We start from the raw sequence: 23,559 nt of genomic DNA on the forward strand, positions 1-23,559 counted from the left end.
TTCAGGAGTGGTCTAATTACTGCCTCTTTTAAAGCGGCAGGCACCACTCCCTCTCTCAAGGAGGAATTTACAACCTCCTGGACCCAGCCAGACATCCCCTCCTTGTTTGATTTAATAAGCCATGAAGGGCAAGGGTCAAGCACACAAGTGGTCAATCGGACTTGGCCAAGCACCTTGTCCGCATCCTCAGGCCACAGTAACTGAAACTCATCCAATAAAACTGGACCAGATGGTGCTCTGAACACCTCTACCAATGGAACTGCATTAATCATGGTGTCCAATTCATGATGAATCTGAGCGACTTTATCTTCAAAGTGCCTTGCAAACTTACTGAGGGTTCCACCGTCTCTCTCCCTGGCCCAGAGTGTAACAGGCTGCGAACCACTCGGAAAATCTCTGCTGGACGACACTGAGAAGATGCAATACTGGTGGAAAAGAACTGTCTCTTTGCCACCCTCACCGCCACAGAGTAGGCTTGATAGTGGGCTCTTACCTGTGTTCAGTCAGACTCAGCACGAGTTTTCCTCCACCTGCGTTCTAGCTGTCTCCCCTCTTGCTTCATTGCCCTCAGCTCAGGTGTATACCAAGGAGCTGGCTGGGTTCTGCTCAGAGGGAGAGGGCGCTTGGGCGCGATCGTGTCAACCGCCCGAGTCATCTCTGCATTCCACAGAGCGACCTGGGCTTTGACAGGAGCACCAGCCAGACCAGCAGGAAAATCCCCCAGAGCCCTCTAGAATCCATCAGAATCCATTAATCTCCGGGGGCAGACCATTTTAATACGTCTCCCACCCTTGCAGAGGGGGAAGGCTGCCAGGAGTCTAACCTCAACAGGAAGTGATCTGACCATGACAAAGGGACAGATGTTAATTCCTCCACTTTCAGATCACCATCCTCCTGCCCAGTCGAGAAAACCAGATCAAGCGTGAGTCCTTTTATATGCATTGGGCCGATGACATGTTGGGACAGCCCCATGGTTGTCATGGTGGCCATGAAGTCCTGAGCCGCCCCGGATACAGCGGCCTCGGCATGGAAGTTGAGATTCCCCAGGACCATCATCCCAGGGGTCCTCAACACCAAGTCCGAGACCACTTCCGTCAGCTCAGGCAGGGAGTCTGATGGGCAGCGGGGTGAGCGGTACACCAACAGAATCCCTAATCTGTCCCGGGAACCCAACACAAGGTACAAACACTCAAGATCTGCACTCGAATGAGCAGGAAGCCTGGAGAGGGAGATTAAATTCCTATAGACCACGGCAACCCCCCCCCCCCGACCCTCAAGTTGGTGTTGGTGCTGCACCGAGCACTCAGGGGGGCACAGCTGGGAGAGAGTGACCCCTCCCAGTTCCCCCACCCAGGTCTCAGTAATACATACCAGGTCAGCCCCCTCATCCACAATCAAATCATGGATGAGGGAGATTTTATTTTGGGCCGACCTGGCATTCAGCAGCAGCACCACCAGACCCGAGGGCAGACTGGTAAAAACACCCTTGGAGAAACACTCGGCCATCCACAGAGATCACAGACCTTCACTTTTAGTGCAGAATTAAAAGAGACTTGTATATGTGCATCCCAAGAAGAGTGAAAAGCAGACAGAAGAGGTTTTGAAGGTAGTAGTTCAAAGTATAAGTAGGAAGGCTGATTTCACTGGCCTTCAAAATAACTTAAAATCTTAGATGTATTGCTTAAAATCTTAGAGGTAGTGATCTCAGGAATATTTAAATTCTATTAAAAATGGAGGGTGGGTTGTTCCACATGTTTGCAGATCCATCAGTCAGTGTAGAATAGAGGTGGGGAACCTGTGGCTCTCTGGAGGTTGGAGTACATTTTCCATAATCTTTGACCATTGGCCATGCTGGCTGGGGCTTATGGGAATTGGAATCTAACCAAATCTAGAGAGCCACAGATTCCCCACCCTGATGTAGAATGGAGGTTGGGGATGAACACATTTTGTACATTAAAAAAAATCCATATCAAGCACATGATATGCTCAAAACATTGACAATTAGACTTACCCCAGGCTAAGTTAACTGTTTATGGAATGCATGGTTGAACATGGACAAGTTGTGCCTGAAGAGCAGGACTAGCAGCCAGGACACCTGAGAGGCCAAGGAAGACGTGTTGCCTTTACTGTCACTCCCCAGCCATTCCGTTTTACTGCTGCCAGCCTCCTCTGGAGGAGAGATGAAGGAGCCAGCTATGAAACATCTAGCCTAGTGAAAACTCTCTACCTACTCTGAACTGTATTTAAGCCAGGCTGCTATACCCCCTTAGAATGCTTCAGGACTAGAGCGAGGAATGCAGATTAGCTTTATTTTTATTATTTCCTTTTTGCCTGGTAATTTTTAGTTTTGGCCTGCTATGTATAGAGATATGAAGGCCCGGAAACAAAACAAAAACAAAACAAAAAAAGGACCCCCCTTTTCCCCCCCCCAAGAACCACTTCTGTTTTTTTCCCCAAAAAAGGAAAAATTGTGCAGCTTTAGATTATGAAATATTTCCTTTTAGAATTCAAGACAAAGTATTTATATATTGTTACCCAGCCTTTACTCCCCCCAAAATGATTTCTAAAAACTATGTAATAAGAACGCTTTTATAGATCTTGTCTCCCCCAAACGCTGCATACAGGAAGGGACAGTAGATGGGGATTGCACTTATTTCTGTGGTCTGGCAAAAAATCAGCGGTGCCTCCTATAACTATTATCTGCTGCCAGATTTTCCTAATAGGGGAGGGCTATTTGGGATAGAAGGTGGTAGCAGTATGAGAACTAGTAGTCATGTTTGGAGAAGCCTTCAGTGAGAGAAGAGTGCTAATGCATGTTGCTTTTAATTATTTGTTTATTGTTTCCCGCCTCCCAGCTGAGCAGAGCAGAGCAGAGCAGAGCAAGCTGCTCCAGCTGGTCCAGGGACTACAGAAGCAGGCAAGCTCCCAGAGAGCGAGCGACCAGAGCAACTGAACAGGGGGAGCAAACAGGAGTTGGCCAGGGGAGTTCGGCAGGGGAGGTCAAGGGGGAGGCCCCTATTATTTTTTTTTTATTTTTTTACTAACTTTTTTTCATTTATTTGTCTTGTAACACACACTTCCACATCAGTGGGACTCTGCTTTTAACCTCTACTGAGTAGAGGAGCAGGCACAGGCTAGTCTAGAACAATCACAAAGCTAGACACAAAAAGGGAAAAGAGGCTATGGAAGGACAATACTCTCCAGTGGTGGTGACCTGCAAGGTGTGTGCAATGTTTGTTTTCTTGCCTGAGAACAACATGGCCTACACCTGCAACAAGTGGAAGTTGATCACGCTGCTGGAGGAAAAAGTAAGTGGACTGGAGTGGCGACTGTCGACCCTCCGGGGAATAAGAGAACACGAAGAGTTCTTGGACAGAATGGGGGAACTACAGCAGCAAAGGGCAGACCAGAAGCTTGAAGAGCAACAGCAAGATGAGGCAGTGGGAAATGCTGAGGTGAAGAAAAATGGAATAGAGGATACTCCTTGGAAAATGGTGACAGTTAGGAGAAGAAGAACTAGACGCCACTCTGCACCAGTGGAAGGAGTGGAGCTGTGGAACCGATTCCAGGTACTTGCAGATGAGACTGGAGGACAGCCTGTAGAGGAAGAATCACAGGGGAACCTGCATGAGAGTGAGCAAGAGGCTAAAGGTCAGTCAAACAGAGGCGATGAAACCCAGGCCTACAAGAAGAAGAAGAGAAGAGTGGTAGTAGTGGGAGACTCCTTGCTGCGTGGGATCGAGACCCAAGTATGTCGCGAAGACCCATGGACTCGCCAGGTATGTTGTCTCCCGGGAGGACAGATTAGAGACGTGACTGAAAGGTTGCCTGCACTCATAAAGCCCACTGACAGGTATCCCTTTCTTCTCATCCATGTGGGAACAAATGATACCGCCAAGCGGAGCTGCGAAGAGATCACGTCAGACTTTGAAGCTTTGGGAAGGAAACTCAAGAACTTTGGGGCCGAGATAGTTTTCTCATCCATCCTTCCAGTAGTTAGAAGAGGGATAGAAAGGGAACGAAAAATACTCCGGGTGAATGACTGGCTACGAAGGTGGTGCCGACGAGAGAGATTTGGATTCTGGGACCACGGGCTATACTTCCTGGAAGATGGGCTGTTGGCTAGGGATGGGTTGCACCTCACAAAGGCTGGGAAGAATGTGTTTGGCCACAGCATGAAGAACTTCATCAGGAGGGCTTTAAACTGAATCCTACGGGGAAGGGAGATGTAATGTTGGGGGTAACAATGGACATAGGCGCATGCACTGCAATGGAGAGAACAGCTCTGATAGTGCCCAATAATAGTCTTCAGACACATGTAGGAAGAAAGCCAGACTATGAAGCACATGGTCTTCGATGTCTATATACTAATGCCCAGAGTATGGGAAACAAACAGAACGAACTTGAACTCTTAATACAAGAGGGAAATTATGACCTGATAGGTATAACTGAGACTTGGTGGGATGACTCTCATGACTGGAATACAGCAATTGAAGGATATAACTTGTTCAAAAAGAACAGGAGGAACAGAAAGGGAGGTGGGGTTGCACTGTATGTGAAAAATACATATCTCTGCACAGAAATACAGGAGGAGGAGCTTGGTAGCCCCATCGAGAGCATCTGGGTTGAAATAAATGGAGCAAAGAATAAAAGGAACCTGGTGGTCGGAGTCTACTACCGGCCACCCAATCAAGGAGAAGACAAGGATGAAACTTTTGAAAAGCAAATAGCCAATGTTTTAAGGAAGCATGATGTAGTAGTAATGGGGGACTTCAATTTCCCCGATATTTGTTGGGAGACAAATTCTGCAAAACATGGCCCCTCCAGGAAATTCCTGACTTGTGTGGCGGATAACTTCCTCCTACAGAAAGTAGAGGAAGGAACTAGAGGATTGGCTATCCTTGACTTGATCCTAACCAACAGAGATGACTTGGTGGATAAAGTAGCAGTTACAGGAACTCTGGGGGAAAGCGACCATGTTGTACTTGAGTTCTTGGTTCTAAGGGTAGCAAAAGCCGAGTGTAGTCAAACGCGTACCCTGGATTTTAGGAAAGCTGATTTTCATAAACTCAGAACAATGATCAGTAAGGTCCCATGGCAAGTGATGCTAGCGAGAAAAGGAGTCCAAGATGGGTGGGAGCTTTTAAAAAAGGAAATTCTCAAGGCACAATCACAAACAATTCCAACAAGAAGAAAAGGTGGAAGACAACAGAAGAAGCCAATGTGGCTTCACAAAAAGCTTAGGGATGACCTGAAAACAAAAAAGGACACATATAGGAAGTGGAAAGAAGGCCAAGTAACAAAGGAAGAGTACAGGCAGATAGCACAGAATTGCAGGGATAGCGTCAGGAAGGCTAAAGCTGAGAATGAGCTGAGGTTAGCAAGGGATGTTAAAAACAACAAAAAGGCTTTCTTCAGCTACGTGCATAGTAAAAGGCAGAGGAAAGAAATGGTGGTTCAGCTATTAAATAAGGATGGCAAAATGATAACACATGACAAAGAAAAGGCAGAGGTGCTCAATTCCTACTTTGGCTCAGTCTTCTCCCAAAAGAGGGTCTATGACCCCCCTGGCAAAGGCGAAGTACAGGCTGAAGGGGCAGGATTGCAGCTTGAGATCGACAGGCATACGGTCAAGGAACACCTCATTACTTTGAATGAGTTCAAATCTCCATGGCCAGATGAACTGCATCCTAGAATCATAAAGGAACTGGCAGAAGAACTCTCAGAACCGCTGTCTATTCTCTTTGAGAAATCATGGAGGACGGGGGAAGTGCCAGATGACTGGAGGAGGGCTAACGTTGTCCCTATCTTCAAAAAGGGTAAAAAGGAGGAAGCTGGGAACTACAGACCAGTCAGTCTGACATCAATCCCTGGGAAAATTCTGGAGCAGATGATAAAGCAATCCATCTGGAAGCACCTTGACAACAATGCCGTGATTACTCGAAGCCAACATGGATTTGTCAAAAACAAGTCCTGCCAGACAAATCTGATCTCATTTTTTGATCAAGCAACCTCCCTTGTAGACCGTGGGAATGCTGTAGACATCATATACCTCGACTTCAGCAAAGCTTTCGACAAAGTGCCCCATGATATCCTGATGAGCAAACTAGCTCGAAGTGGGCTAGATGAAACAACGATCCGGTGGATCCACAGTTGGCTACAGAATCGGACTCAAAGAGTGCTTATCAATGGGACCTTCTCAAGCTGGGGAGAGGTAACGAGTGGGGTACCGCAGGGCTCAGTCCTGGGCCCAGTGCTCGTCAACATTTTTATTCATGACTTGGAGGAGGAGGTGCAGGGAATGCTGATCAAATTTGCAGATGACACAAAATTGGGAGGGATAGCTAATACTTTGGAAGACAGAAACAACATTCAAAGTGATCTGGATAGACTGGAGCGCTGGGAAGAAAACAACAGAATGGCATTTAATAGGGACAAATGCCAAGTTCTGCACCTAGGAAAAAGAAACCAAATGCACAGTTACAAGACGGGGGATACGTGGCTCAACCACACTACGAGCGAGAAGGATCTTGGAATTGTTGTCGATCACAAGCTGAATATGAGCCAACAATGTGATGTGGCTGCAAAAAAGGCAAATGCTATTTTGGGCTGCATTCATAGAAGCATCGCTTCCAAATCCCGGGAAGTACTAGTTCCCCTCTACTCAGCATTGGTTAGGCCTCATCTGGAGTACTGTGTCCAGTTCTGGGCACCACACTTTAAGAAGGATGCAGACAAACTGGAGAGGGTTCAGAGGAGGGCAACAAAGATGATCAGGGGACTGGAAACAAAGCCCTATGAGGAGAGACTGAAAGAACTGGGCATGCTTAGCCTTGAGAAGAGAAGACTGAGGGGAGATATGATAGCACTCTTCAAGTACTTGAAAGGTTGTCACAGAGAAGAAGGCCAGGATCTCTTCTTGATCATCCCAGAGTGCAGGACACGGAATAATGGGCACAAGTTACAGGAAGCCAGATTCCGGCTGAACATCAGGAAAAACTTCCTGAGTGTCAGAGCAATACGACAATGGAACCAATTACCTGGGGAGGTGGTGGGCTCTCCCACACTGGAGGCCTTCAAGACGAGGCTGGACAGCCATTTGTCAGGGATGCTCTGACTTGGATTCCTGCATTGAGCAAGGGGTTGGACTCGATGGCCTTGTAGGCCCCTTCCAACCCTACTATTCTATGATTCTATGATTCTATGATTTGTCGTTAGCTGCCTTGGAGAACCAATGTGGGTGGACAGGCAGCATAAAAATATTTTAAACAAATCAATAAAATAAACAACAGAAGTTACAAAACAATGATAACATGACAGAAAGGAACAAATGTCTATCAGTAAGTTTCCCAACAGGTGAGTAGAGTCACCATTGTGAATTCTTGACAGTAAATGTGCATTCTTGACAATTTGGGTTTGTTCTATAGAATCCTGTAGTTCTGATCCTGTAGCAGCCATTTAATGTAGTTCTTATCTAATCACACAATAATTAGAAATTTACTAACTGAGTTTACTTTTAAAAGTTTAAAAACATAAAATAACTTTAGGAACAGAAAGGCTGCTTTATTTTCCTAAGGCAGCCCTCCCCAAACAGATGCCGCCTGGATGTTTTGGACTACAGTGCCCAGCATTCTTGACCATTAGCCATGCTGCCTGAGGTGGATGGGAGCTGAAGTCCAAAGTATCTGGAGGGCACCAAGTTGGGGAGGGCTGTCTTAAAGCAACAAAGTGACTTTAGTTAGCTCTGTATAAAGAGCTCTAAAAAATAAGTATTGTTTATTTTCCAATTTCCCCTCAAATTTCTGGTTTATTTCCCCTCAAATTTCTGTTTTTTTCCAGGAAAAAAATGTTTTTTTCCCCCCATGGCCTCAAAATTTCCAGAATTTTTACATCTCTGGTCATGTATTTCTAGATTATTTAATTATAACACTGAATTTCTCCTATAGTTTTTGAATTGTTGATTTTGTCTTCTTTGAACTCATTCATATGTTTTGTAACATTGATTCTCCCTCCCCCCTCCTCCCCGCAATGTACTTAATTTTGATAATATGTTAACATATATCATGAGCAGCTTTGGCCACAGTTTACTGTGGGAAAAGTGGCAAGTAAATTAAGCTAAACTAAACGTCTGTCTTTTTGGCATTGAACCTGGGTATTGGGAAAGTCTCTTTGTTCTTTATTGTAAATAAAATAAAATAAAATAACATGTCTTATATTGATCTCCCACTCAATATTGCTGTTGAGAAGTCCTCTGTTTAAGAAAAGAGGTTTTTGAATATTGTAAATTTAACAGCCCCATCTCAGTTCTTTTGTGAAAGTCTAAGTGTAAGAGCCAGTGTAGTGTAGTGGTGAGAGTGACAGACTGGGAGCTGGGAGATCCGGGTTCTAGTCCCCACTCGGCCATGGAAGCTCACTGGGTGACTTTGGGCCAGTCACACAGACTCTCAGCCCAACCTACCTCACAGGGTTGTTGTTGTGAGGATAAAATGGAGAGGAGGAGGATAATGTAAGCCGCCTTGGGTTCCTTGCAAGAGGAAAAAAGGCGGGATATAAATGCAATAAATAAATAAATAAATAAATAAATAAATAAATAAGTGATTACTGATTAAATATATCGCTAAGGAGATGCAGAATACAGGAATGAAAAGAAAGAATGGCATCTGGTGATTCAGAGAGAATTTAATTTCTAATTTGTATTACAGCAGGTATCGTATGGAGTAATTTTGGAAAGTTTTGGTATGTGTTTGCATCTAGGCTTGTAGCACTTGTATAGAATCATAAAATAGTAGGGTTGGAAGGGGCCTATAAGACCATCGAGTCCAACCTCCTGCTCAATGCAGGAATCTAAGTCAAAGCATCCCTGACAGATGGCTGTCCAGCCTCGTCTTGAATGCCTCCAGTGTGGGAGAGCCCACCACCTCCCTAGGTAATTGGTTCCAATGTTGTATTGCTCTAATGGTCAGGACGTTTTTCCTGATGTTCAGCCGGAAAGTTGTAGCACAACTGTGTGGTGGGCTGTAAACACAATTCATTCTGTAAGCACCAAAACATATTTATTGGGCATTACGAACAAAGAACCGTGCTCTCAGGTACTGTCATGCTTTTGGAGGTTGATGTAAATCTGTTTTTGAAGCCAGGCATTCATTTCACAATTTATGAAAAACAAAGTCCGTATTGTGGTAAACTGAGAGGTGATAGCACGGATGCAAAAAGTACTGGAATTTTAAAGTACTTTTTGCAGCTGTTGGATTACCAAACACTTGTTAAAGGTGATTGTATACAGATGTTTGACAGGCAATAAAGAATAGATAATTAGGAGTGTAATTACATAGTTATATTGCATACTGATATAACTCAGCGCTTGTTAACTTCTCTGATATTGGAGTAAAAATAGAAAGTGATGTTAATCTTGTCATATATTTTGGATATAATTTTGAAGTACTTAAACTGACTTTTTAATACATTCACTAAAAGGAGTGAAATAATCAATAAAGATATTTAATTATGTTAAAATGTTGGTAGTGGGGAAACGGCATTGAACATACTGTGTTATAATATGGCATGTTTTATTAACAAGTCACTTTTCAATACAGATAAATCTTTTGGTATGGATTCTGACTGAATGAAATTCTGTGGGTTTTTCTTCTGTTGTGAATAGTGCATTATAGGCTGGGTCAGAGATAACAGGAAAGAACAGTTTCCTACTACATGAGCAAACCTGTATGAGGTTCATGTATGCATGCTTCCCCCTCCCCTTCCCTCCCCTTGCATGGCTATGGGGAGATCAGAAATGTTCACTTTGGCTTTCAAGCAAACCACAGTTCCTTGTTACATCCAAATGTGGGTAACTATGGTTTGCTTAACCTGTGATTTCCTAGAACAAGCCAGGATTGAACAATGTTTTCAATCCTGGCTTGTTCTAAAAACTATAGTTTAAGCAAATCACAATTCACCACATTTGGAAGTAACACAGACCTGTAGATTCTTTAAAAGAGAAAGTGAACATTTCTTATTCCTTCCTTGTGGCCATGCAAAGAGGAGGGTAGGGGGAAGTGCATGAGCCTGAGGCTTGTGCAGGCTTATTCACGTACTGGGAAATCATTGTTTCATGTTACATTTTAAAAATTTAATTTATATCCTGCTTTTCCTCCAAGGAGGGAAGCGTACATAGTTCTTCCCTATTTTATCATCCCAATAATCCTGCGAGGCAGGTTATGCTGAGAGATAGTGACTGACCCATGATCACCCAGAGAGGCTAATGGCTGAGTGAGGATTTGAACTTGCTTCTCCCTGGTCCTAGTCTGACCCAGCCTTAAATCAAATTATATTTTGAAAAGGAAATGTTCAGCTTTAGCAAAATAAATAAATAATGCACTATTCGTCTTCTTTTACAAAGAAAGCTGTCTGAGAGCAGCCAGTTGCTAAAGCAGTTTGATATTTCAATTTGTTTTGTTAATAAGTCATGTAAACCTTCCATTTAACTCTGGACCAGGGTTCCACAAATTATCTTTGGCTTTGTCAACAAAGGCTTGCTAGCCATCAAGAATACAGAAAAATGCCTCTGAACACACACAGAATGCCTTTCCACTCAGCAAGTGGCACCCTGCCTCTTCCGCAGAAATAAGAACTAATAGCACAAATGGCATTGCCACCTGTAATCCTGAGTCCCCCCACAGGTATCTTTCTGAAAATTATACATTGCACCCACTTCCTTGGCAAGCTCCAGTGCAGCCCAGCAAGATCTGTTGTGAATCTCTCTCACCCAAAGAAATCCAATCCAGGTTTTTCTTCTTACACTGCATCAGTTCCCCTTCACAACCCAGTCTTTCTTTGTTTCTAATCAGTCTCTGGGGGATAAAACAAAGAAAGTGCAAATTATCTGTTTGTTTTTTTCTTTCTTTTTTTCTGGCGTGGCAAGTGGGAGTAAGAGAGGAGACAGTTGCAAGTAGGTCTGGGGAATGGAGAAAGTAATGCAGGAGGATGGAAGCAGGCACTAAACGACAGAGAACGGTGGAGTAAAAGGGAGTTTTGAAATTGGTCACTCAGTTGACTTGCAAAGCAAACTTGTCCTTGCTGTACTTGCAGTTGAATAATCAGCACAGGAGCTTGCTGACTGGGAGTATTTGGAAGGAATATATTCTCAGGATAAGGGGCAGAGGCTAGGATTTCAGAGTTTCTTTAGCAGCAGTAGCTGACTTCCAGGAGGATGATAGTGCTGGGGGAGGGGAGCAAAAGAGCCTGCATGGGGGAGGCAACTTTTCATATGGAGACTGAGTGAAACGAACTGAGCAGCATTAGAGGGAAATTGAAAATGGTGCCCCCACCCCAGTCCATCAATCAGATTTACAGTATTCCCAGAATGGGACTGAGGGGAAAGGGAAGAAACTTCTTGGAACTAAAGAACAGACTGTCTCCCAAAAATGTACAAAAGTTTTTCAGGCAGCATGATTTAGTTGCTGCAATACAACCTCCCTCCCTGACCATTCTTGCTCAACAATCAAATAATTTCTCTCCCCTGGCATGTTGGCAAGTGGCTTTGCTGAAGATTATTCTGGACATAGATGTTTGAGGAGAATTCAAATGCCCACGTTCCCTTAAATTGATTTTGTTGTGTTATTTTGGTTTTGGTCTAAGCTGCTTTACTGGTCATTATTTTTAGCTAGCTTATTCTTCAGATGGTATTTTTCCCATGAAATATACTGGAGCTCTCCTTCTTCTTGTGATAATGATGTATCACAAAATTCTGCGTTATTCACTTGAGATACTGTCATTGATGGCCACATTAAAACAAGATAGGGATTGTGTGCATGGTTTGGACGTCTTGTACTAAATCACAGAGCAAGTATCAAGCTACACCACTGCCTATTTCTGTATTGCAGTATGAAATAAAGCATAACGCCTCCTCTGGTGTTTACTGTTTTCTCACATCTGTGTCAGGCACATGGGGGTTCAACCAAGACCCTATGGTCAAGGCACAAATTCCTTGAGCCGCCAGGACAAGTGGGCTGAGAAAGGCACAGAAGGCAATTCAAGCCAGGATTCTAATGCCATAGACCAAAATTGCCTGCTACTGGGAATTGTGACCCTGTGAACCAGCTGTCTCCCACAGCCTGGTATAGTAATGCCCTGAGATATGTTGCATCCTCTTAATCTGGGCATTGTGTCTCACTAGACCCTCCCTCTGTACTGTGAGGCTCAAATAGTCTGTGCCTATTTTATGCCTGCTTGCTGCTTATCTTCTACCAGTTGCCCCCTGTATCCTCAGGCTCTGGGGCTGGGGCTGTATCTTAACCCATGAATTGCCACCATGATGTGCAAACAGGCCCATGGAGTTGCATGATGCATCTGGTAGCTTCCTTCTATCATCAACTGCCACAGATGTGGTCTTGATATTGAATTAATTTTTATCTTTGTTTGTGCAACTATTGAATGTCTAAGTTTAAAAGGAAGCTAAACACTTAGGTCAGTTAATATTTGACCTGGAGTACCTAAATTTCTCAAGCTGTACTGAAACACTGCATTTCATAGACAGTGCAAAGGACCACCAGAACATGATGCTGTGATCAGCTTTTGGGGCCATAATGTTAAGCGAGTGTGGTGAGATGGTGAAGGTGCCATAACTGGGGTCCCTGTCTGTGACATTTCATCAGTTTAGTACTTGGTGGTTTTATTGAATTTATTGAATGACCTGGTCTCAAAACTCTAAATCCTTTACATCAGTACTGATACTGGAGAGTGGAATAGCTTTCCATTTGAAGTTTGCTATCCTTTGGTTCTGGATATAGAAAACAAAGTAACTGTGGAGGACCACTGCTCCCTTTTTCATTCATTTTCTTTATGCAGACTCCTTGGAAGACTTGCTAGACAGAGGGATTTTTCTTCCTTTACTTTAGATAGTGACATCCTCCCATTCCATTCATAAAGATATGCTCAAGGCAGCTAGCAACAATACAGTTTAAAATAATCATGCAATAAACTAATGCTGATAAATACTAAACAATGAAAAGTATCCAATGGTGACATTCTGCAAACTCATATAGCGCTAGTGGAGCTCTGCTGAATCTTTCTATTGCACAAGTGGTTGCCCATTATGCTTGCACAACTGGTTGTGCAAGTAGTTGCACAATGCATTGCACAACAGGTACAAGCAGTTGTGTAACCAGTTACACAAATGGAATTCACAACTGGTTGCACAATGGGTTGCACAAGAGGTATGCAAAGCTGTTTACATAATGATGCTTGCGCAAACATAACTTTAGTTGGATTCTTCTGTTGAGCTTAATTCAGAACCTAGTTCCTGAATAATGGTAGCACAACCTCATTTGTGCTACTGAGATGACACAGTTGGATAAGACCATAAGAAGAGCCATGTTGGATCAGACCAAGGGTCCATCTAATCCAGCATTCTGTTCACACAGTGGCTAACCAGCTGTCAACCAGGAACCACAAGCAGGACATGAGTGCAACAGCACCCTCTCACCCATGTTCCCCAGCAACTAGTGTACATAGGCTCACTGCCTCTGGTACTGGAGGTAGCATCTAGCCATCAAGACTAGTAGCCATTGATAGCCTTTTCCTCCAGGAATTTGTCTAACCCCCTTTTAAATCCATCCAAGTTCGTGGCCATCACTACATCCTGTGGTAGCGAATTCCATAGTTTAACTATGTGCTGTATGAAGAAGTACTTCCTTTTATCTGTCCTGAATCTCCTACCAATCAGCTTCATGGGATGACCCCGGGTTCTAGTCCTTTGAGAGAGGGAGAAAAATGTCTCCCTATCCACATTCTCCACCCATGCCTAATTTTGTAGACCTCTATCATGTCTCCCCTCACCCTCCTTTTTCCAAGATAAACAATCCCAGCCGTTGTAACCTTCTCTCATAGGGGAGATGCTCCAGCCCCTTGGGCATTTTAGTTGCCCTTTTCTGCACTTTTTCCAGTTCTACAATATCTTTTTTGAGGTGTGGTGACCAGAACTGTACACAGTATTCCAAGTGTGGCCGCACCATAGATTTGTACAGGGGCAATATGTTATTGGCAGTTTTATTCTCAATTCCTTTTCTAATTATGCCTAACAGGGAGTTTGCCTTTTTTTTAAGGCGGCCGCATACTGGGTTGCCATCTTCATTGAGCTGTCCACCGCAACCCCAAGATCTCTTTCCTGGTTGGTCACTGCTAGCTCAGATCCCACCAGGCTATACTTGAAGTTGTGGATTTTTTGCCGCAACATACATCACTTTACACTTGCTTACATTGAACTCCATTTGTTGTTGTTGTTGTTGTTTATTTATTTATTTATATTCCACCTTTCCCCCAATACTGGGACTCAAGGAGGCTTTACAACATTAACAACCTATACAGTTAAAACATATAAATAGAAATATACAAAAGTTAAACATATAATTAAATCATCAATAATATTAAAATTGTATAAAATATCAGAATTTAAAAACAACAACAACAATATAAACAATAGTACCAGTCCAGCATATTCTCACAGGTCCAGGCTATCTATTCCCAAAGTCCTGCTGGAACAAAGAAGTTTTTGCCTGCCTGTGGAAACATACTAAGGAGGGTGCCACTCTGGCCTCCCTGGGAAGGGAATTTCAGAGCCTTGGGGAAGACACCGAGAAGGCCTTCTTCCACGTTCCCACCAGGCGAGCCTGTGATAGTGGCAGGACCATGAGAAGGGCCTCCTCTGAAGATCTTAGGGTATGAGCAGGCTCATAGGGGAGAATATGGTCTTTCAGATTACCTGGACTCAAGCCGTATAGGGCTAAATTCGCCATTTAGATGCCTATTCTAGTTTCTATAGATCCTTTTGGAGCTCTTCACAATCCCTTTTTGTTTTAACCACCCTAAATAATTTGGTGCTATCTACAAACTTGGCCACTTCACTGCTCACTCCTAATTCCAGATAATTTATGAACAGGTTGAAAAGCATTGGCCCTAATACAGATCCCTGTGGGACCCCACTATTTACTTCCCTCCACTGGGAGAATTTACCATTTATTGCTACTCTCTGCTTTTGTTCTTTAATCAGTTACTGATTCATAAGAGGACCTGTCCTCTTATTCCACGACTGCTGCGTTTTCTCAGGAGTCTTTGGTGAGGGACTTTGTCAAAAGCCCTTTGGAAGTCCAAGTAAACAAAGTCTACCAGATCACCCCTGTCTACATGTTTATGGAAACTAAAAGGTTAGTGAGACAGCACTTACCTTTGCAGAAGCCATGTTGATTCTTTTCCAGGGCTTGTCCTTCTGTATTCTTACTACGTTTATCTTTAATAATAATGCCTTCAACCAATTTACATGCAACAGACGTTAAGCTAACTGGCCTGTAATTTTCTGGATCCCCCCTGGATCCCTTTTTGAAATTTGGTGTTACATTGACCATCCTCCAGTCCTCTGGTATAGAGGCTGATCTTGGGGACATGTTGCATATTTTGGTTAGAAGATCAGCAATTTCATATTTGAAGTTCTTTGTTAGCTCTGAGTTGGATACCATCTGGGCCCGGTGATTTATTTGCTTTCAGTTTATCAATAAGGTTGAGAACTTCATCTTTTGTCACCGCGATTTGCCTCAGTTCCTCAGACTCCCTTCCTAAAAACATCAGTTCACGCACAGGTATCTGTCCAATAATGCAACAAAAGCTTCAGCAGTTAAAACAGGATATAAAAACATGAGCTAGTGAACCGGTACGCCTGGTGAAATAAAAGTGTTTAGGTCTGGTGTCTGAAGCCTCTTATGGAGCAGATCCAGCTGATCTCTCTGGGCAGTGTGTTCCAAAGCCTTGGCCCTGTGACAGAGAAGGCTCTACCCACAGGCTTCCTGGTCAAGCTTGCCTAGTAAGAAAGTTCACACAGCTTGCTTCCTTATTTGAATTAATTGTTGAATTAATTCATATTAAGCTAGTTCAGCTTTTATGTTTGTCTGCTTATTTCTTTCTTTCTAGTAAATAGAAATAAGAGAAATAGAGACACAAGACACTGAATTATCTCCTTCCTGAAGAGAGAAATAGTTGGGCCATCCTTTCCCTTTGATCATGCTAGTCTAATAATTCTCTTACATCTTGAACAGCATACATTGATGTCACAGACACAGCAATGGAAGCCAGTTGAGAGACAGTTCCCCTTTTTTGAATGATAGATATAGGAATATGCAGGAAGAGCAGAGCTGATTGATTGATAGTGGGCAACTCATCCATAATGATCTGTCCGATATAGACAGTAAATTATTCTGGGGATTGATGCAGGTCATTGAACAGCACATCAACAAACCTGTTGTCCATCATTCTGCTGAAATGGAGTCTAGGACACTGACAGATACTCCACATACTTCTACACAGTGTATGAAAGGTACAGAAAGCTTCCCTCTAATGTTGCTGCATTCCAAGATGTTGCCTTCTGCCATATCATTCCCACCTTCACGTGACCCACAAATCTTTATAAAACAGCAATAAGAAGTAGAACTGAATGACACAGTTATGGGATACTCTTTAAAACCATACCTTTTCACTAAAAGAGTATTATAAACTTCATAAAATTCTGCTTCTTGAGAATTTAATTCTACACAATAATGGTCATGTCTGATTTCTTTAAATTGTAATTCTATTTAGGTTGTAAACATATCTACTTGAACACATATGCCATTACATTCAGTGGACCTTATTTACAGATACTTTGCTTTTAATCATACCATATGCTTCTTCTACGAGATCATGGTTTTCTTTTATGTTTGATAGTTCCATGATAAAAATATTTTTCTTGACCTTCCTAAACAGATGTATAGGATGGTTTCATTATTAATCTGGATTAGAATTTCCATTCCACCTTATAAACGCTGAAGTAGTAAAGAGAAGAAATGGTACCTTTTCTAGCCTTAAGGACTATGCCTCACAGTCACTTGATTACCTGTGTCAAGTGACTGTGAAACTAAATCCTCCCGTTGAGAGTCCTATGAGGAGAGTGTGGCTTTATAAACCAATGCTGGTAAGTAGCCTTTGTTTGGGTTAGGTAGTTTACAGCAGTCTCACAGGTCAGACAAATTTCATTAGGAAATTTTGTTGCTAGTCAGTTTGAAATGGCTGATAAATCAGACTGATCACTTATATTTCTCCAAGGAATAGATTGTACCAAGATGTATGTGTTCGATCATCAGTGTTTGGGAAGATATAGTGAACTTGCTACTGAATTTGTATGGGCTTGGTTATATAGACGTTCTCTGGTTAACCGAGGATGCTTTGTATGCCCTTTGTATTTGTTCCTTTGCATATTTATCAAGGTATGGCTTGACTACATCATATTCTTTGTCCTCAGTAGCTGCTGGTATGAAAGCTAAGGTGGGCCCCACTGAATGGCTTTGTTTGATACGGCTGCTCCTGATGGTGGTTCTCCCAGTCAAAGGAAAACAGGATACCATGCTTGGAGTGTGGAACGAGAGCTTGAGAACTAGAGTGATGCTTTTGAACACTGTTTACTCCCCACCCCCAGTCTTATTGGATGCAGGATTACATTTCTCTATTACTCATAAAAAGGCCCCCAAAATCAGACTTTGAAAACACGGTAAAATGTCATACTTTCCCCCCTCAATTTAGGCAGCTATTCTTCAAAACCGCTGACTTCACAGGTTTGCTCTCATTTATACTTGTCATGAAAAGGTAGGCATGTGCTATATTACTCTGTATTACCTATTCAGACTCCGTCTGTTGACAGCCAGATAAACACGTAAGCTTCACAGTGAATTTCCATATGTTCATTAAATATTCTTATCTCAATGGCCGTCAGGATTTAGGATTAGGATTGGTTTCAGACTCAGTCCCCAACTTTTGTTCTTTGGAGGTTTACAGATTAGTTCACTCCAGCAGGTTTCCTCCTTTCTCACTGACCACAGTATAAACTTCTTCTTTTTTTTTTAAGAACAGGGTTAAAAACTTCATGTATTCTTTAGGGAAGCAATCCTTTTTGTGTACATGTTAATAAGTGATATGCTGGAGATACACCATTAATTACTCTTGCTGTTAAAGCGATCTATGTCCTTTTTTCTTTTCGTTTTTAAGGGAAAAGGCCAAACTAGGATAGAGTTCCCTGGTTTGTTCATTCTGCTCTAGCAGCTGGGTAATCTAAAGAGAGGTAGGGTCCAAATGTCTCTCTAACTCAGCAGTGGATTTTACAACTGGAATATGACCAAGATTATATACTCTGTGCTTAGGTAACCAAATGTCTAATGAAGACCCTAAGCATGTAGGAAGAAACAAGCTAAGGATGTTTGGTTTTATGTCCCAGTCTTTTAAGGAATATACTCCATCTATAAATACACGGAATAATCTACTTTATGAAACATTTCTGAATGGATTTAACACAGTTGTTGTTACACACACTAATACTGCTTTTGATTTCTTTTTAAAAAGCCAGTATGTTCCCAATCTCTTCCAAGAATAGATTGTGTCTGCTGTTAATGTTAAGGCTGCTCTATGTGTTGATAGAGCACTATTATACAAGGAAGATTACAAGGAATAGGGGAAATCCAAATGTCACCAGTTACAAAGCCAGCTTGTACAAGCATGGGAATGGGTTTCAATCAAAGCCTCTCCCCTGCCCCTCCGGTCTTGTCTATTTCATTTTCAAATAAAGGTGTTTCATCCGCCATGAGCTCAGCTGTAAAGGAATGTTTGTGCTCAACTGTTGACTTTTAAAATTACTATTATTTGGAATACTCAGGATCAAATGAATAATTTTCTTGGATATTACTGTATTTTTATTCGTTTTTACAGTTGGCATAGTTGTTCAGTACATAAATAAGCTCACACGTCGCCTTTTTGATCATGTGTTCCCTGTGAATTTGTACCTTAATTTTCTTTCTCTTTTACACAATTAAGTGAGAGGAAGGAGGTTTCTGATTTACAAAATTAAGACTGTTGTTGATTTCAGATATGTTGGATATGCTTGCAGCAACATCAAGATAGTTCTGCTTTCTGCCCCAAAGCAGTGGCAGTAAATTTTGAATGCCTTGTACTCTTATTAGGACTGAGGATTTTATGTCACTACAATCGTTTTCTTTATGTAAAATAATTCTAGTGACACTTGCATAGCCACTGTGATGATACTGCAATAGATTATTCTTAATTCTAGATGCTGTGTTGTCCATATGTATCACTCAAATATGAAAAAGCAAGAATGAATGGTATTTTAATGTATTTCTTTTTATAAAAATAATGAAGTCACTATCATTTTAAAGATACAGAGTTATATCCTTACACCCTGAAGGCTACACAAAATAAGAGATTTTCTGTATTAATGTGAATATGCCCAGAGTAGATCAGATGTGGAGATTAAATATTACCATATATGTAACAGAAAAGTACTGTTTCTTGGCTTTTGTGGCTCATATATGCCATAACGCTATGGTATTTTACAGTCCTTGCACTGTCCATTAGTGGAAACATGTCCAAATGAATTCAGCATTTAATGTTAAAAATCTTATAATATGCCAGCTTGATTTGCAGCCTGTCATATCATGGAATGCTAATTAAAATCATATTTTTGCATATGTCATGCCTTTCATGTACATATGCAAATAGACTTCCAGTGCCTTTCAGCTATTAGTAATTAACTTTATGAAGGACAGCTGTAATACATAATTAACAAAAATGTTTGCAAGCCCTTTTCACACTGAAAGTAAGAGCAATATTTTGTTTCTTTTGTGTGTGTTTTTATTTTGTTTTTTGGTTATCAAGGATGCCATTTTAGTTTGAAGGTGCTGTCTGATATCTATATTGCTGAAGTAACCACACGGCATAATTAAATTAATGTAAAGGCATTAACAGTGGAAGTATATTCAGTAATCACTATTTGTTACATGTATTTGTCATCACAATTAAATCAAATCAAGTGCTTTGTGCTTAAGAAAAGGCATAATGCTAAGTATTATGATCTTTTTTGTTTTTAAATATCCACTGCTGTTAGTGTCTGATTTGATTTCTCGACACATACCTGTAACCAAGAAGTGACCAGAGGCAGCCATTCCCACTCACCTCATCCCACAGCAGCAATTCCAGGTTTCCCAGCAAGATCTTTATCTGCAACCTTGCTTTATGAAGAAAACTGTTAAATCAACAAGATGTTGTTTGAAATCAAAATGGCTTAATTAATGTAATCCATGTGGGTGGGGGTTATTTGCTCACACTTCTTATCTGCAATAGTATTCCTCATTTTTAGCTTCGTATTGGCCAGCAGTGAGTGACACCTGTGCTAGACACAATTGGGGCAGATGCACATATTGATTGGGCCAGGGTGCATATCTATTTAAACATGTGTGTACATGCGTGTATAGTGTCTACATTTTATGTGGTTGCTGCAGGATACATCAGTGCAGCAAATGTGAAGATCTGCCCATAGTTAACAAGCTATATGAGAACCGAGTGGCAGAACCTGATGTCCCAATTCATCTCTGCCTTTAAGGTTGCCATGTTTGTGCATCACAGAAGGCCATGCTGATTTGTGTTGGTTCCAAGCTATCTGTAAATATAGTTTTTTCTTTCTTATCTTGCCTTTCTAGTGAACACTCTTGCAAGGTTGTTTCTGGGATAAAACCTGAAGGACTCAGGGCATGATTCTTCCCCATGTGGGAGCAGCATCCATGAGTGTAAGGATCTCCACAAGGCATAAAAGAGCCCTCTTCTACACCCTTTCCCAGGTGCATATGTAGAGGAACTCAGTGTGCAAGATCGTTGTAGAATAGGAAACCTTTTTGTGCCTCCCTTTTTCCCATCCAGAGCTCACCCCTCCACTTGGGGTGGAGCTTGCATTCCTTGATCCAGTGTGAACGGCGGGCTGGATGGTGATAGAGAGGGGTTCACGGGCATGGCCTCTTCTGGTACCTGTGGCTGTGCATCAAGGAGGAACAGTTAAAAATAGGGCTGTGTTACGTCCTTTGGTGATTTCACACACGTGGGCACTCTGCTGACATGGGATAAGATCATGCTGTTAATGTTTCTGCATAGCAGAAGCCTGAGGGAGATAAAAAAATCTCTTCCTTGGGCTGTATGCATTTATTTTATACAAGTAAGTTTGAATGTGTGTGTTCAGGATTTTTGCATTGTTTTATGGTGCCTCCCTTCATTAGGCTCTAGCCATCACAAAATGTTTAGCCTATGCTACCTTTGCATTGTGTCTGAAAAAAAAAAGTTCATTTTTTCTACGCTTGAAAGATAACCAAAAATCTATTTGTTTTTAGGGTGGCATTTGTAATGAAGAAGCACCTGAATACTCACTTACTGGGGAAACATGGAGTTGGTACACCAAAAGAAAGGTAAAATAAAGTAACTGGCTATTTTACCGCTCTGTTTGTTTATCTGTAAAGCTATAGTTTAAAGACAGCTCTGAGAATGTTATACAAACCTGCATCCGTATTTGCTTTGTATGTAGAGAAAACCAGAAGTGATAAAGGTGCATGCATATAACTTGGACTGTTCTGTTTCTTCTTTCCCACTTGTCCACATACCTGCTGTGGCCTAGGGAGTGAAAGAAGTATAGGCAGGTAGAGGGAATAGTTTGGACTGTGAACACCCTCCAGTAGTATATTACACATACGGGAACCAGATCTGTGACACAGTGTCATTGGAGGTGGCAGCCACAATGCTATTTCTATAAGATATCTATATAATAAATCTACTTGAAGACATAATCAAAAGGAAAGTTCTAGATAACACTTGGGTGTCCATTCTTAGTAGCAGGGCTGAAGATTTTAATTAGAAGGGGGAAAGGGATTTTATTTATTTATTTATTTATTTATTTCATTTCTATACTGCCCAATACCGAAGCTCTCTGGGCGGTTCACAAAAATTAAAACCAAAGGGCACACAATAAAACAATACAAAATATATAAAACATTAAAACCACAGTAAACAATACAACCAGAATAAAACCTAGCAGCAGTGCAGGGATTTAAAATACAGATTTAAAACAGCAAAGTTAAAGTCTAAAGAGCTAAAATGCTAAAATGCTTGGGAAAATAAAAAGGTCTTCAGCTGTCACTGGAAAGAATACAATGTAGGTGCCAGGCGAACCTCACTAGTGAGCTCATTCCAAAGCTGGGGTGCCACAGCAGAAAAGGCCCTCCTCCTAGTAGCCACCTACTAGGTGGCTACTACCTTTGTAGTAGCTACCCTACCTTTGGCAGGGGCTCACGGAGAAGGGCCGTTGAGGATGATCTTAAGGTCTGGGCAGGCACATATGGGAGGAGGCGATCCTTCAGATAACCTGGCCCCAAGCCGTTAAGGGCTTTAACTATTAATACCAGCACTTTGAATTGGGCCCAGAAATGGATTTGGCAGCCAGTGCAGCTGGAAAAGTACTGGCGTAATATGAGCTCGCAGGCCAGTCCCTGTTAACAATCTTGCTGCCCTATTTTGGATCAGCTGAAGTTTCCAGACCATTTTCAAAGGGAGCCCCACGTATAACGCATTGCAGTAATCCAGACGAGAAGTTATCAGAGCATGGATAACTGTAGCTAGGCTATCTCTGTCCAGATAAGGGCATAGTTGGTATACCAGCTTAAGATGATAAAAAGTGCTCCGTGCCACTGAGTTCACCTGTGCCTCAAGTGACAGTTCTGGATCCAAGAGCACCCCCAAACTACAAATGTGATCCTTTAGGGGGAGTGCAACCCCTTCCAGAACAGGTTGAATATCACCTCGTCAGGCAGACGAACCACCCACTAACAGTACCTCCATCTTGTCTGGATTGAGTTTCAGTTTATTGGCCCTCATCCAGTCCATTACTGTGCCCAGGCACTGATTCAGAACAGCCACTGCCTCACCACTGAGAAAGAAAGGTAGAGCTGGGTGTCATCCACATATTGATGGCACCTCAGCCCACACCTCCAGATAACCTCCCCCAGCGGTTTCATGTAGGTGTTAAACAGCATAGTGTCAAGGGCTCCTTTGAGGCCTCTCTCAGTCCAATCCAGTAGCCAAGTCCAGACACAGACAAATGGATTCTTTTCAAAGCTTTATTCCTCTTTTACAACTTAACAACTCTACTGTTAGCAACTAGAAATGAGCAGCAGAGTACCTATGCCCTACGTTGGAACAGTTGGCCCCCTTTTGAAAGGGAATTCCTGGCAGACCCCTGATCTTAAGGACTAGGGAGAGTCCCTCCCCTTTTCCCTTGGATCCTCTGGGCGCAGCCGTTGTTTGCACGCCAACCGGGCACTACGCCTCCTTTCTGCACCCTCCATTTGGCGCCGCTCTCTGCGTCGGCGTCACGTGTCCATCAAGTCTGTTTCCCGCGCTCTGTCACTCCCAGGACTGCTATCTAAGCTAGGAATGCTGGTGGGAGGAATCTCCGTCAGCTGTTGGCCCTGGGAAAGAGGAGTGCGCTCCTCTCCCAGGAGCGACTCCTCTTCCTCAGAATCAGAACTACTCTGGGATTCTATGGGCTCAGTGTCCACCCTGACACATAGGGGATAAAATAGAGCCCTGTGGAACCCCATGGCACAATTATCATGTGACAGAGCAATAATCTCCCAGCACCACGTTCTGGAGTCGGCCATCCAAGTA

At 42.5% G+C, this 23,559-nt stretch overlaps 1 protein-coding gene across 9 annotated transcripts in view; it reads left to right on the forward strand.

Moving 5' to 3' along the window:
* ZNF407 (zinc finger protein 407) overlaps nt 1-23,559 on the forward strand; it is a 565,758-nt gene that overhangs the window by 177,958 nt on the left and 364,241 nt on the right. For all 9 annotated transcript variants that reach the window (XM_084850004.1, XM_084849996.1, XM_084849995.1 and 6 more), the window contains one exon: nt 21,234-21,308. In XM_084850004.1, the coding sequence (XP_084706130.1) occupies nt 21,234-21,308 (75 nt within the window). The remainder of the gene's footprint in view (nt 1-21,233; nt 21,309-23,559) is intronic.

This window comes from Heloderma suspectum, chromosome 4 (assembly GCF_057233095.1).
Source record: "Heloderma suspectum isolate Gila_16-S chromosome 4, 16-S_ref, whole genome shotgun sequence".
NCBI lineage: Eukaryota > Metazoa > Chordata > Lepidosauria > Squamata > Helodermatidae > Heloderma > Heloderma suspectum.